The 16808-nt window shown below is 34.0% G+C and overlaps 1 protein-coding gene and 1 long non-coding RNA gene across 14 annotated transcripts in view; one reads left to right on the forward strand and one right to left on the reverse strand.

The window, feature by feature from the left end:
- LOC309641933 overlaps positions 1 to 15726 on the forward strand; it is an 870732-nt gene extending 855006 nt beyond the window's left edge. Inside the window, exon 2 of the long non-coding RNA XR_014252870.1 lies at positions 15609 to 15726. This is a non-coding gene — a long non-coding RNA (uncharacterized lncRNA). The remainder of the gene's footprint in view (positions 1 to 15608) is intronic.
- LRRK2 (leucine rich repeat kinase 2) overlaps positions 1 to 16808 on the reverse strand; it is a 145744-nt gene that overhangs the window by 52808 nt on the left and 76128 nt on the right. For all 13 annotated transcript variants that reach the window (XR_014252805.1, XR_014252806.1, XM_082422516.1 and 10 more), the window contains 6 exons: positions 16543 to 16760; positions 8597 to 8847; positions 8165 to 8313; positions 4416 to 4509; positions 2104 to 2290; positions 831 to 1012 (listed from right to left, as the gene is read on the reverse strand). Coding sequence is in view for 11 of the 13 variants with exons in the window: in XM_082422516.1 (XP_082278642.1) it covers positions 831 to 1012; positions 2104 to 2290; positions 4416 to 4509; positions 8165 to 8313; positions 8597 to 8847; positions 16543 to 16760 (1081 nt within the window). In the remaining 2 variants the exon portion in view is untranslated. The remainder of the gene's footprint in view (positions 1 to 830; positions 1013 to 2103; positions 2291 to 4415; positions 4510 to 8164; positions 8314 to 8596; positions 8848 to 16542; positions 16761 to 16808) is intronic.

Raw genomic sequence — 16808 nt, forward strand, 5'->3', positions numbered from 1 at the left:
ATTGTATGCCAGACTGTGTTTGGTGCCAAGAATGAAATAGTAAGTAAATGTAGCCATGGTCCTTGACTTAGTGAACATTATAGGCAAGTCAAGGATACATTGAGAGGTGATAACTGAGCTGAAACCTGTAAGATAAATATAGATAGCAGTAGTTTTGTGGAAATAAAAATAAATGATTTTACAGGTAGGTAACAATAAGAGTCATGTGCCCAAACAGTAACAATAAGACTAATGTGCTCAAACAGTAACTAATGTGCTCAAACAGTAACAAAGAGTGGAATAAAGTTCATTATTAAAGATATTTGAAGTTCATAAAATATAAAACCAGAAACAGTGATATGTGGAAGTTTTGGTGGTTTCAAAAATGATCAAGTTGAGTAGGTTATCAGCTTCCTAGGCAAAATTGATGTAATTTTATATCACTTAAGTAACTATAATGCTTTAAGATATAACAGACATATGATAACTATTTGCTAGTTTGCTATTTGAAATGCAGCTTGAGAAGTTATAATACTATGCTTTATTTCTTTAGATTGTATAACTGGTAACAAGAGACCAAATAGTAATAATTTCCTTTTAGAGTCCCTTTCTACTGAAAAGCATGATAAGGAGAAGCCATTCTCTCAACCTTAACTTGGCTAGGAGGAAATGAAAAACTCTGCAGTGGCACCAAACAAACCCATTTATTAAATAAAGGGCAAATGACATATCAACGTTGGATGGTACTATACATTTTTTTCTTAAATTGTAACTATATATCCATCAAAGTCACAAAGAAAGGATATCTGAAATAAATTTAATAAAAACAAATGAAAATAAAATTATCTAACCTTATGATGTCTTTGGCTTTACATCCTATGTGTTTAAAATCAAAATTAAGATGCAGTTCATCCAAAGGAAGATCCCATATTTTGCTTAATTTCCCCATTTCATTGGGAAAGGATCTCAGTTCCAAGTTGTAACTAACATCAAGAGATGTCAGATTTTCAAGACAGCCAATCTCAGGAGGAATCTTAATGAAATAAAAAAGGGTAAATCCTGTTGGTGGGAAGAAAGAAAAGTGTGCTGCCAAAACACAAGATGCTAATAGGAAACAAGAGAGGCTCAGAGATCCCATCAGCACCTTGCACAGCCTCTCAACAGAGTTCTAAAACTTTCCAAAGGCTTGTCATAGTTTTCATTATAAATGTTTGAAAACATACATATAAAGGACTTACCCCAATCTATGTCATTTATTTATAATCTTTAAAAACCCATTCTGCCTTAGTAACATATTTCATCACTTCACAACACTGAAAGTAAAGAAGTTTTTTATATGTATCCAAAACCAATCATCTGTGGCTTCAGCCTATTCCCTCACACTGTGTTCTTCAGTAAAACTAAAGATCTAATCATCACAGACTTATGTACAACTTACTGTTCTTAAAATACAGCTAAATGTTTATACCTTAAGTGGCATAAATATTGGAATTTTTTTCTCTTCCAAATTTTTAAGCAATATTCATTACTTCTATAATAGCAAACATTAATTTGCTGAAAAAAAAGTCAGGTATTCAAAAATATTCAGAGTTATTCTGAACCTCATGGTTTCAGACACTGTACTCTTTTTGGCTTTTATAGGCAATAGACTTGAACCTGGAAAAAAAAAAAGTTTTCTTGGACAAATGAATAATCAATTTCATATTTATAACAGAGACCTGTCCATTTGGGTGAATGCAGAAATTTAAGAATGTGGAAAAGAATGTCAGCTGAAAAACACAGGCTATATATGGCCCGGAGACAACTTGAGAAATGCAGCGTGTCTGAGAGTCTGTTAACAGATTAGTGATTTTGTGATAAATTGACACACTTAAAGCATTACACACATTCATAATTAAATATATATATATAAATATTCAAAATAAAATAGAGCACAAAAAGTGATTTTTTAAGGAATTAAGCATTGTTAATATACCCATTTACCTCAGGGTAGGATTAGGTCTTATTCAAAAAGTAAGCAATATCAAATAACAGATTTTGAAATGATCATTTGTGATAATGCAAATTATAAAAGCATATTTTCAAACTGGCAATAATTCTAAACAAATAAAGATGACCTCTTACCTCTTTCAGTTTATTATGAGAAAGATGTAGTTTCTCTACTCTAGACCATGCACATGCTTTTTCACTCAAGTCCAAGATACTGATCTGATTATGACTAAACAAGAGTTCCCTTAAGTTCAAAGATCTCCAGTGCACAGGACCTGGTAGATATTGAATATCATTGTTGCTCATATCTAAGGACCGCAGGCTGAAACAATACAATGTCAAGATAAAAATCAAATGAGTGTTTCCAAAATACATGAAATAACATCACAAGTAATTTTCACCAGAGTGAGAAGAAGGTATAACTTTAAAACTAACATTATTTATATATGAGTACATACGTGTGGTTTTTTGTGTGCATAAAGGTATATACGGGCTAGGAAAAAAAGGCATGTCTCAATAGGAACATTTTAAAAAGGACCAATAAAAACAAAATTGAGGCCTAATTTCCCTACTTCAGAAACATAAAAATGTCAACCATAATGAAAGACCAAGTGTTTTACAAACACTTATGATGCATGAGAAATCATAATTAACAAAGGCAAAAACAGTCATTAAAATTCCTGCCTTCTATACAAGATTTACAAATATGTAGCCTCCATTTCTCTATTCAATTTCACTCATACCTGGAGGGATTCTTCAGAGGTTGGGTCCTTAAGTTTATTATCATCTTTAGCAGCTTGCCTCAGTGTGAAAAATATCATAACATTGAGCATGATGTCTTGTATACAGTAGGCCCTCAATGTAAATTTGTTGCTTTCAGGCAGGAATAGCTACCCAAAGTTTGCAGGAAATAACAGAAAAACACATGTCACTTGTAAATGTACATGTGTAGGAAGAATAAAGATAGTCAACAATTGTGGTATATTTGACTATGTAAAAGGTTGCCTGGACTTTTACGACTGTATACTGATCCCTTTCATCCAGCATATTTGAAGTATTATGAATTAATTCTAAGCTCAAATAGCTGTACTGCCTGCTAGACCAAGATTCAGATCTGCAGAGCAACATTATTGCTCTAATCTTTAAATGATCTAGATTTTGCCCTAGTTACCTTATAAAAATGTTGAAAACAAGAAAATTAATTTGACTATATTAAAGATAAGACATGTATGTCTAACAAACAATGCAACTGAGACAAAGTTGAGAATCATCAGGTTGTTCAAAGGCAGTGTCTCTTAGCTTTAAGACTAAGCTTGGAGACTGAAGCTGGCCAGCCACATGCTCATTTGTGAAACAAAAGAATAAATTCAAAAAATACATATAAAACACTAAAATGTATACCTGAAGATGGTGTCTAAAGGTATAGTGTAATTAGGGACTGGATAATATTTTTAGTTCTCTGGGAAGAAAGCTTTCTTATGACATGCATCTTCTAATGAGCTTTTATAAATAGGTGGCTTCCAAACACATTTTCAAGAATAAACTACGTTTAAAATATAGGACCGACGACCTGTATTCTATAGATGCCTGTATGTCAGAATTAAGAGTCTGAAATCAAACCACCAGTGTTTAAGAACTGTGACTTCAGGCAAGTTACTTTCTCTCTCTTATGAAATAGTGTTCTCATTATAAAGTGGAGATGATAACAGTAAGTATTTCATAGGATTATTAGGAAGACTAAAAAGATGATCCACTGTTAAGCAGTAAAATACAGTGTCTGACACATTCTAAACCTAGACTTAAATTAACTATTATTCATCTGTCTCACACCTTCCATGGCTAAATTATAACTAAGTATTATTTGCCTGTATATGTATATATTTGCACATGTACCTTGATGGATTTTATTTATAATAAATAACATTAGTAGAATAGTTATTTAAGATTACAACACATTTGAAATCTAATTAATGCCTGGATTTGTAGTTAACAGGAAGCTTTTATTTTTAATGAAATTAACCAAAAATATCCCCAAATACTTTGAACGACATAAATTATCCTATTCTTCACCAAAAATGTCACTCAAACATAACTTAAGTATAATTTCAAAGTTAATAGTGTTTTAGCAACATAATCCCCAAAGCAAGTGAAATTTTAAAAGTTAAAGTGACAGCTAGTACAATCTCATTTGATTATAATAATGCAACAATTAATTACTCTTAAATTGTTTCTACACAACAGCACATTAAATTAATATAAAAGCTAAAAAGTCCAAATAACAATTCACATCTTTTGTCTAATATTAAAAGTCAAACATTCATAGATTTAAAAACATTAAGTTTAGTAGATTTAGAAATCAATTACATTTATATGTCTAAGTTAAAACCATGTTTCTGAAGGTTCTGTTCCACCTCGTGTGGTTTTTAAAATTAAAATAATAAACTTACTGTGGAAGATTTAAAATTGCTTCCGGAACACATGTAAATCTGTTTTGAGATAATTTTAGGCTTGTCATGGAAGAAGGCAAAAAAGGCATAGCAGCTAAGAGAAAATGAAAGTGAGATAATGGACATTTTAATCACTTTAACTAGATTTCCATTAGATTCTACAATAAGAGCAGCTACCAATGATCTGTCACATAATTTAATTTCCATTCTCACACTGACAATAAAATAATTCTACTTTTAAAATAAATTAATACAACCACAAAACATTAAAACAATACACCATAAGACTCTTTTAACCTGAAAGCCACAAAAGTGTCTAAATATAAATTCATCTGTCCAACATCTGTACAAAGTAGAAATCATTAGAATATTCATTTCAAATTATGTGTGATATTATGTGACATAAATTATAGATTAATTCAAATTACTCTGAAGTAAGTCTAACAAAACATTTTGGAATATTTTACTAATCCACAATATAATATAAAAATAAAAATTCCCTATAACACCATCTTGTAAAGAGTATTCTATGGAATAATTATGGATGTTACTTAATAAAAGTATTCGTTGATCATATGACCTTAAGAGATTAGGGACCTCTCCACAGAGATTTCTACCTTGAATTTGGTGTTATTTCGATACATGTTTTTGTACTTTTATGATGTATGTATCCACAGGTAATACATATTACTGTTTTGCATTACATAAATATTATCATATTGTACATGTCTATATTCAATTTGCTTTTTCATGTAACAATTTTTTTTAGATTTATTTTTCATGTTGATAAATGCATCTTATTCATTTATTTTAACTGCTACATAGCATTTCCATTGTATGAATACAGCCAATTTATTCATTCTACTGTTGATAGACATTTACATTCTTTCCAATGTTTGGCTACTATGAAAAATGCCATAATAAATATTCCTATGCTTATGCTTACTTGCTGAATACTCAGTGCCTATGACAATGTTTAACAAATTGTCAAAAAAAAACAAAAAGCAAAAGGGTCTTCTGTGAACAGTGAGAGGATGCCTCTATTGTATGTAACCACTAGTAGAATTCCTGAAGAGTAGGGCATCTACAATTTCATTAGAAATGCCAAATTTCCCTTTAAGACAGATATGCCAATTTTGTCAGTTATTCCTAAGGTATTTTATATCTTTTGAGACTAAAAATACATACTTTACAAAAAAAAAAGAGATTAGGGAAATATTATGCAAAATAAAGTGAAATATCTCAGAGCTGTCAATATTCTGGTATATTTTATAAATTTCCAAAAGGGAAATATAGTACAAGGTACCTCCAAGGAATAAAATTCTATGGAACATAATTTTTGAAACTGAGCAAATCATACAGACTGTTTTCTCATCTGTAAAATAGTGCAGCTAAATCAGATGAACTCTGAAATTCTTTAGAGATCTGAAAATCTGTGGTTCTATGAAAGTGGCTTGAGAAATTATTTCTTAGCATTTTCAAGGTTAAAAATATGGGTTATGTTTTATCCAGAAAATCTTCGAGGGTCAAAATGTTCCAGGACATTACTAGACGCTATCTTCCTGAGAAGCAGAAAGGTACATGCTATACCTCACCTATTTCCAAAAAGTATTTGTAGCAAAATAAATTAGTAGAAATGATTCTCCAGTTAGGAATTAAAAGTCTTAAGATTCAGATTCTATATGGAAGACTGATAAAATCAAAGAACTGAAACTTCATTTCACATGGGAATTTTTAATGGTTGTGGTCCCACTCAGGTATGACCTCCATAATGCCTCTTTCCAAATATAAAACCACTTCTAAAATTATTACAAAGTTGTGCAGTGCAAACAGATTTTTTGAACACAGGTATGTTCAAGCTTTCACAACTAATTAATTAATTCTATGCCCCTGAACATGTCACACAAAAATCTCAGTGCTTCAATTTCCTCAATTAGTCAAGCAGAGATCATACCTATCCTACCCTATAGGATTTTTGTGAGATTCAGCTGAGATAACATATTGACCATAAGCTAGCCTTAGGGTCCCTCAGATGCTCTTCTTTCCAGACCTAACTTAATTAAACGTCACAGACACAAACACACTTCCCTGCCTCCACAGTCTGGATCAGATCCCCTTGAGGTACCCTCATAGCATCTTGAAACTTCTCCTCACAGCACTTAGTACGATATACAATTACATTTATTTATTCCATCATTATTCAATGACAGTCTTCTGAACTTAACTACACGTTCCTTAAGGACAGAGACTGGGTTGCTTTACTCACTAGTGAGTGAATCACTCTATTCCCCAGTTTCACTCTCATGGTAAGAACATGGTCAATATCCAAAGAGGGTGGAAGGAAGGGAAAAAGAAGGAAAATAATTCTATGCAAATTAATATGGATTTTATTGTTAGTAGTTTCTCAAAGTTCTGGAAAAATAAAATATTTTAAAGTAAGTTGTCAAACTATATTCTGCTATTAAACAGTATTAAAAATTATTTTACCAAGTCAGCTATAGAATAGGCATGTGGGTGGCAAGGTATGCATGGCCTCCATTAAGGAAGATAAAATAGGGAAAGTTCCCATTTATTTCCATAGAAATATTCTGTTCCTCAATATTAGAACTTTCAGACAGGCTACAAATGAACATAATTCCCTGTTGTCTCACATGCTAAGAGAACATAGAGTATGCCAGGATTTTTAACAAAAGTGATGATCATATTGTGTATTATTATAATATTTTGCACAGAGCAAGAGCTCAATGAACACACATTAACCAAACTAATTTAAAAACTTTTAAATAATTAATTTTATTTCTAAAAAATAATAATAGTACTTATACTCCAAAAAACTGCTGAAGAAACTTCAGTAGGAAACTCAGTATTTCTGCTTCAAGCAGCTCAGGCAACTATAAGCATTTTTAGTATAATCCTGTAAAAGGAACCACAGTTTAATGACTATCTGCAGTCCAAGATATTGACATTTTAGCCTATGACAATAACAACATGTTAAATACTGTAATACAATTTTTAATATTAAAATTTTTAATTTTTTAATATTAAAAACTAGACTTTTTTTAGAGCAGCTTTAGGTTTATAGAAAAATTGAGCAGAAAATACAGAGAGCTCCCACATCTACCTTTTCCCCTCACCATCACCACCCCAGACACATGCATCTTTTCCCCATTATGAACAACTAGAATAGTTTGGTATACTTGTATGTATAATTGATGAGCCTATATTAATAAATTATTATTAACTAAAGTCCACAGTTTACAATAGAGTTCACTCTTTGTGTACTATATTCTGTGGGTCTTGACAAATGTATAATGACATGTATCCACATTACAGTATCACACAAACTAACTCCACTGCCCTAAAAATCCCCTCTTCTCCACCTAGTCATCACTCCCTCCCTCCCAAATCTTGGAAATCACTGATTATTTTACTAACCCCTTAGTTTTGCCTTTCCCAAAATGTCATATAGTTGAAATTATACAGTGTGTAGCCTTTTCAGATTGGCTTCTTTCACTTAGCAATATGCATTTAAGTTCCCTCCACATTTCACGGCTTGACAGCTCATTTCTTTTTATCACCAACCTGCTAACTTGATATTTAAAACTCCAGCATAATATTTAACTGAAATGCCACTTTTAAATCCCCACCTAAAATGTCCATATATGGCTCATGCAATTACATTTATTTGTTGCATTTGACCGATACAACACTCAAAAGGACTGGAAGGAGAAGACATATAAAACACTTACTAAGAAAATTCATTCTGGCACTTAAACTCTCCACTTTAGGACAAGTCTCAAGAAAGTCCTCTGATAGAGATGAAATGTGGTTTTTACTAAGGTTTAAAATCTTCAGTTCCTTCAGGCTCAAAGAGGAACATATTCGTGAGATTTTATTTCTAGTCATAAGAGACAAAATGAGGATTAAATGGCATAAATTCACATGCTTTGAAGAAAAATAGTCAAAATATCTTCAAAAACAGCATTAAAGCATGTTTATTAATTTTAAAATTAGTTTTAAAAATATAAGTCAATTGATAGAAGCTGTATTATGAATTTCCTCAGTCTTTTATCACATTACCATGTAAAACTCATTACTACAGAAACAATGTCATTGTATGTCAACCTTATGAAACTTCAATGTGAGGTGACCCTTTTTTCTTCAATGAACCCCTTTCTTACCCTTCTAAAATGAGCTGTTCAAGTTTCTCTACCACATCACCGAGATTCTCAGGAAGAAAAGATAGCTGATTGTAGGACAGGTTAAACTGTTTCAAGGTTGAGCACCTCACAGCCCGATCCAAAACTACTGAGGGTCCAATGTCGTTTCGAGAGACGTCAAGGTTGGCAATACAATTCATTTTCAACAAGTAAGGGGGAAATGATGTAAATTTATTACTTTGCAAGTCCAAATGTGTCAAACACTTCAGAGTCTGGAAAGACAATATTTTAAAATTTTTAAATGAACCACCTGAACAACTTAAGATTAGCTAATATTTCTGCCTTCCATACCTCTGGTAACTAGAACCATTAAGAATTTTCAAAAAAATTGAAAACACAATCTACAAGAGAACTTCAGTGTACTGACTGGTACTACCTGCTCTGCTATAAAATGGGTAAAGCCAGGAAAAATATAACAGGTAGACGGTCAAAAGCAGGCTCACAGAAATAAGGTTTAGAGTCTAATTCAGCTTTTCTTGTAAACTATTCCTGCAATGAGTAAAATGGAAGAATAATAGGCTCCAACAAATATTTGAATTAATGACTTAATGAATAAGCAGTATAACATAATCCTGGGAATATAGTTTTTAACACTAGCTTTTAGAAATTGTTATACATCTTAATATAAATAAGATTTACCATAAAGTAGTCATGTATATAATACACATTTTATTTATAACCTCCTCTTTTATTTTCTATTTTTTTATTTTTTTAATTTATTTTATTTATTTATTTTTGGCTTCATCGGGTCTTCGTTGCTGTGCACAGGCTTTCTCTAGCTGTGGTAAGCAGGAGCTACTCTTTGTTGCGGCGTGCGGGCTTCTCATTGCGGTGGCTTCTCTTGTTGCAGAGCACGGGCTCTAGGCATGAAGCCTTCAGTAGTTGTGGCATGCAGGCTCAGTAGTTGTGGCTCGTGGGCTCTAGAGCGCAGGCTCAGTAGTTGTGGTGCACAGGCTTAGTTGCTCCACGGCATGTGAGATCTTCCCGGACCAGGGCTCAAACCCGTGTCCCCTGCATTGGCAGGCAGATTCTTAACCACTGCGCCACCAGGGAAGCCCTAACCTCCTCTTTTAAATGAAACGTTTTGCTTCAAATCTCTATTTTCTATTTTTAAGCAATTTCTAATTTTACTATGATAATAGCAAAACTTCCATTTATGTATCATATCAATTTTTAAAATGTTTGGTATGAATTACTGTCAAAGGGCTAAACTACCAAAAAACAATCACTTCCTTATTCTCCTCCTTATATATCAATATATGTACTTATTCTCATATGGAATTCTAAACAGTTTAACATGATTATAAAGGCTTATTAATGGATCACTGCCCAAAATATTTGTTTCAAAATTTCCATCATTGTTTCAGATACTACAAGATTATTCAGAAGGAAAGATTTTTACATTGTTTATTCCCAAGGTTTAATCAGCAAATTTTCTTGTAGAGACAGTTACAAGCAGTAACAAAAAGTCCCATCTAGTGGTGCTGACTTGAAATTTCCTTAGAGAAAGTTATGAGCTGGCCCACTCTTTGAATGCCCTAATGTATCTCACCTTGCCATGCTCTCTTCATTCTCTTTGTTTCAGCTAGGCTAAATTCTAGTTTTCTTTTACTTACTCTTTAGTAAATATTGACGGTCTACCAAGTGTCAGTCATTAATTCCTTCACAAATTAGTTCAGTAATCATCTATCAAACCTCTACTATATGTCAGACCTTAGTAGGCACTGGGGATACACATGAACAAGGCTAAAACAGTTCCTGTTCTCAAGGAGTTTACAATTTTGTGAGGACAATATATCTTAGATCAAAATTTATAGTAATGAGCACTGGAAGAAAAAGAGTGGATGCCGGGGAAAGGTAAACCAGATGGTAGCCAACCTAGCCTGGAGGGAAGACAAGGAGAAGAAAGGAAGAAGGTGGTAAGGAAGTGACATTTAAAATGAGGCCCTTTGAAAACTTCCCTAATATGGGAAAGGAAATAGTCAATCAAGTCCAGGAAGCACAGAGTCCCATACAGGATAAATCCAAGAAGAAACACACCAAGACACATATTAATCAAACTATCAAAAATTAAATACAAAGAAAAAATATTAAAAGCAGCAAGGGAAAAACACCAATAACATACAAGGGAATCCTCATAAGGTTAACAGCTGATCTTTTGGCAGAAACTCTGCAAGCCAGAAGGGAATGGCAGGACATATTTAAAGTGATGAAATGGAAAAACCTACAACCAAGATTATTCTACCCAGCAAGGATCTCATTCAGATTCGATGGAGAAATTAACAACTTTACAGACAAGCAAAAGCTAAGAGAATTCAGCACCACCAAACCAGCTTTACAACAAATGCTAAAGTAACTTCTCCAGGCAGGAAACACAAGAGAAGGAAAAGACCTACAATAACAAACCCAAAACAATTAAGAAAATGGTAATAGGAACATACATATCGATAATAACCTTAAATGTAAATGGATTGAATGCTCCAACCAAAAGACACAGACTGGATGAATGGATACAAAAACAAGACCCCTATATATGCTGTCTACAAGAGACCCACTTCAGACCTAGGGACACATACAGACTGAAAGTGAGGGGATGGAAAAAGATATTCCATGCAAATGGCAATCAAAAGAAAGCTGGAGTAGCAATTCTCATATCAGACAAAATAGACATTAAAATAAAGACTATTACAAGAGACAAAGAAGGACACTACATAATGATCAAGGGATCGATCCAAGAAGAAGATATAACAATTGTAAATATTTATGCACCCAACATAGGAGCGCCTCAATACATAAGGCAAAGGCTAACAGCCATAAAAGGGGAAATCGACAGTAACAAATTCATGGTGGGGGACTTTAACACCCCACTTTAACCAATGGACAGATCATCCAAAATGAAAATAAATAAGGAAACACAAGACATAAATGATACATTAAACAAGATGGACTTAATTGATATTTATTGGGCATTCCATCCAAAAACAACAGAATACACTTTCTTCTCAACTGCTCATGGAACATTCTTCAGGAGACATCATATCTTGGGTGACAAATCAAGCCTTGGTAAATTTAAGAAAATTGAAATCGTATCAACAATCTTCTCCGAATACAACACTATGAGACTAGATTCCACTTACTGGAAAAAATCTGTAAAAAATGCAAACACATGGAGGCTAAACAATACACCACTTAATAACCAAGATGTCACTGAAGAAATCAAACAGGAAATCAAAAAATACCTAGAAACAAATGACAAGGAAAACATGACGACCCAAAACCTATGGGATGCAGCAAAAGCAGTTCTAAGAGGGAAGTTTATAGCAATACAATCCTACCTCAAGAAACAAGAAACATCTCAAATAAACAACCTAACCTTACACCTAAAGCAATTAGAGAAAGAAGAACAAAAAAACCCCAAAGTTAGCAAAAGGAAAGAAATCATAAAGATCAGATCAGAAATAAATGAAAAAGAAATGAAGGAGACAATAGCAAAGATCAATAAAACTAAAAGCTGGTTCTTCGAGAAGATAAACAAAATTGATGAACCATTAGCCAGACTCATCAAGAGACAAAGGGAGAAGACTCAAATCAATAGAATTAGAAAGGAAAAAGGAGAAGTAACAACTGACACTGCAGAAATACAAAGGATCAGGAGAGATTACACAAGCAACTGTATGCCAATAAAATGGACAACCTGGAAGAAATGGACAAATTCTTAGAAAGCAAAACCTTCCGAGACTGAACCAGGAAGAAATACAAAATATAAACAGACCAATCACAAGCATTGAAATTGAGACTGTGATTAAAAAATCTTACAACAAACAAAAATCCAGGACCAGATGGCTTCACAGGCGAATTCTATCAAACATTTAGAGAAGAGCTAACACCTAGCTTTCTGAAACTCTTCCAAAATATAGCAGAGGGAGGAACACTCACAAACTCATTCTACAAGGCCACCATCACCCTGATACCAAAACCAGACAAAGATGTCACAAAGAAAGAAAACTACAGGCCAATATCACTGATAAACATAGATGCAAAAATCCTCAACAAAATATTAGCAAACAGAATCCAACAGCACATTTAAAGGATCATACACCATGATCAAGTGGGGTTTATCCCAGGAATGCAAGGATTCTTCAATATCTGCAAATCAATCAATGTGATACACAATATTAACAAATTGAAGAATAAACACCATATGATCATCTCAATAGATGCAGAAAAAGTTTTCAACAAAATTCAACACCCATTTATGATAAAAACCCTCCAGAAAGTAGGCATAGAGGGAACTTACTTCAACATAATAAAGGTCATATATGACAAACCCATAGCCAACATTGTCCTCAATGGTGAAAAACTGAAACCATTTCCTCTCAGATCAGGAACAACACAAGGTTGTCCACTCTCACCACTATTATTCAACATAGGTTTGGAAGTTTTAGCCATAGCAATCAGAAAAGAAAAAGAAATAAAGGGAATGCAAATCAGAAAAGAAGAAGTAAAACTGTCACTGTTTGCAGATGACATGATACTATACATAGAGAGTCCTAAAGATGCTACCAGAAAACTACTAGAGCTAATCAGTGGATTTGGTAAAGTAGCAGGATACAAAATTAATGCACAGCAATCTCTTGCATTCCTATACAGTAATGATGAAAAATCGGAAACAGAAATTGAGGAAACACTCCCATTTACCACTGAAACAAAAAGAACAAAATACCTAGGAATAAACCTACCTAAGGAGACAAAAGACCTGTATGCAGAAAACTATAAGACACTGATGAAAGAAAGTAAAGATGATACAAACAGATGGAGAGATATACCATGTTCTTGGATTGGAAGAATCAACATTGTGAAAATGACTATACTACCCAAAAATATCTACAGATTCAATGCAGTCCCTATCAAACTAGCAATGGCATTTTTCACAGAACTAAAACAAAAAATTGCACAATTTGTATGGAAACACAAAAGACCACAAATAGCCAAAGCAATCTTGAGAAAGAAAAACGGAGCTGGAGGAATCAGGCTCCCTTACTTCAGACTATACTACAAAGCTACAGTAATCAAGACAGTATGGTACTGGCACAAAGACAGAAATATAGATCAATGGAACAGGATAGCAATACCAGAGATAAACCCACGCACATATGGTCACCTTATTTTTTATAAAGGAGGCAAGAATATACAATGGAGAAAAGACAGCGTCTTCAATAAGTGGTGCTGGGAAAACTGGACAGCTACATGTAAAAGAAAGAAGTTAGAACACTCCTTAACACCGTACACAAAAATAAACTCAAAATGGATTAAAGACCGAAAGGTAAGGCCAGACACTATCAAAATCTTAGAGGAAAACATAGGCAGAACACTCTATGACATAAATCACAGCAAGATCCTTTTTGACCCATCTCCTAAAGAAATGGAAATAAAAACAAAAATAAACAAATGGGACTTAATGAAACTTAAAAGCTTTTGCACAGTAAAGGAAACCATAAACAAGACGAAAAGACAACCCTCAGAATGGGAGAAAATATTTGCAAATGAAGCAACTGACAAAGAATTAATCTCCAAAATATACAAGCAGCTCATGCAGCTCAATATCAAAAAAAGAAACAACCCAATCCAAAAATGGGCAGAATAACTATAGACATTTCTCCAAAGAAGATATACATATTGACAACAAACACATGAAAGGATGCTCAACATCACTAATCATTAGAGAAATGCAAATCAAAACTACAATGAGGTACCACCTCACACCAGTCAGAATGGCCATCATCAAAAAATCTACAAACAATAAATGCTGGAGAGGGTGTGGAGAAAAGGGAACCCTCTTGCACTGTTGGTGGGAATGTTAATTGATACAGCCACTATGGAGAACAGTATGGAGGTTCCTTAAAAAACTGAAAATAGAACTACCATATGACCCAGCAATCCCATTACTGGGCATATACCCAGAGAAAACCATAATTCAAAAAGAGTCATGTACCACAATGTTCATTGCAGCTCTATTTACAATAGCCAGGACATGGAAGCAACCTAAGTGTCCATTGATAAAGAAGATAAATGGATAAAGAAGATGTGGCATATATATACAATGGAATATTACTCAGCCATAAAAAGAAACAAAATTGAGTTATTTGTAGTGAGGTGGATGGACCTAGAGTCTGTCATACAGAGTGAAGTAAGTCAGAAAGAGAAAAATAAATACCGTATGCTAACACATATATATGGAATCTAAAAAGAAAAGAAAAGAAAAGAAAATGGTTCTGAAGAACCTAGGGGCAGGACGGGAATAAAGACACAGACGTACAGAATGGACTTGAGGACACGGGGAGGGGGAAGGGTAAGCTGGGACGAAGTGAGATAGTGGCATGGACATATATACACTATCAAATGTAAAACAGATAGCTAGTGGGAAGCAGCCACATAGCACAGGGAGATCAGCTCTGTGCTTTGTGACCACCTAGAGGGGTGGGGTAGGGAGCTTGGGAGGGAGACACAAGAGGGAGGAGATATGGGGATATATGTATATGTATAGCTGATTCACTTTGTTATAAAGCAGAAACTGACACACCATTTTAAAGCCATTATACTCTAATAACGATGTTAAAAAAAATGAGGCCCTTGTGACTTGGGGGATTTAGTCAGGTAAAGAGGAGGATAGAGTGGGGATATATTTTAGACATTGGGGTAGGGTTAGGGATCACCTTTTTTTCTTCTCTCTCCCCAGATATACGAACTTTAGGGGAAAAATATCACTTAAATATATTTAAAAATCATGCAATGTTGGGCTTCCCTGGTGGCGCAGTGGTTGAGAATCTGCCTGCTAATGCAGGGGACACGGGTTCGAGCCCTGGTCTGGGAAGATCCCACATGCCACGGAGCAACTAGGCCCGTGAGCCACAATTACTGAGCCTGCGCATCTGGAGCCTGTGCTCTGCAACAAGAGAGGCCGCGATAATGAGAGGCCCGCGCACCACGATGAAGAGTGGCCCCCACTTGCCGCAACTAGAGAAAGCCCTCGCACAGAAACGAAGACCCAACACAGCCATAAATTAAAAAAAAAAAAAAAAAAAAAAAAAAATCATGCAATGTTGCTCTTAAAATATGTCAAAATTATGGTAAATTTTATAAATTAGAAAAAGGGAAATGTACTTGCAACAAAACTAGTTTTTAAAAAACAGGTATAATTATTTTTCAAACTTTGCAGTTCAGTTCAAGGATTTGTTTAAAAATTTAAACATTTGTATTAAGATCGTTTTGTCCGTATATCTTCTTTGACTTCTATAGTACATAAAAAAGGGATGAACAAAGTCAGTAGTCAGAGGACTACCCTATCAGCAGACTATTTTATACTTTAATTTTTATGAAATAGGAACTTTGAGCATAAAAATCAATTTTTAAGCTGCACATAATTTTGAAACTCAACGCTTTATGGATAGTTTAGTTGAGCCTCTGTATTTTGCAGATAAGAAAATTAGGGTCTACAGCAGTTGGAGTAATATGTTCTTACTGTCACACAGTTGGTAGCTGAGCAGAGCCAGGACCGCCAAACCAGGTCTAACCTAATTTAAACAGTTTAAGTTGTCCTACTAGAATTAAATAATTGAAGGCATAATCAACACATAGCCTTGCTAGACTTTAATACTTACCATGTAGCATCAGGACAGAACCTCGAATTCCTTTTTAATCACATTTCCATTTCCATTACCTGCCCCCAAAGATGCTTCTGGAATACCACACAGACTAAGATATTTGTATGACAACCAGAAGAATGGGGGAATTATTGTCCAATGACACAAAAACAGAACGTTCCTTTTAAAGATTTAAGCATGCAAGTTAGATATAAATGTAAAAGCTCTTCAAATATCCTGAGAATTATAAGGATAAATTAAACTTACTTCACATAGTTGTTGTGGAAAGCTCGCGAGTGCATTCTGGTGAAGTTCCAGCTTTTCAAGATGCTCCAAATGACCACTTATACAGGATTTCTGGCTCAGGGCATCAATATCTCTTAGTTCATTTGCTGAAAGGTCTAAAGATGTAATATATTCTCTCTCAGAAGCCAGGGAAGAAATGCTCTCTGAATGCCTCATATGTGATTGGAATTTTGATGCTCCTTTTGTCAAAAACAAACAAACAATGGAAATATAAGCAAGTAATTTAA

Source organism: Balaenoptera physalus (genome assembly GCF_965194825.1).
Source record: "Balaenoptera physalus genome assembly, chromosome: 13".
Taxonomy (NCBI): domain Eukaryota; kingdom Metazoa; phylum Chordata; class Mammalia; order Artiodactyla; family Balaenopteridae; genus Balaenoptera; species Balaenoptera physalus.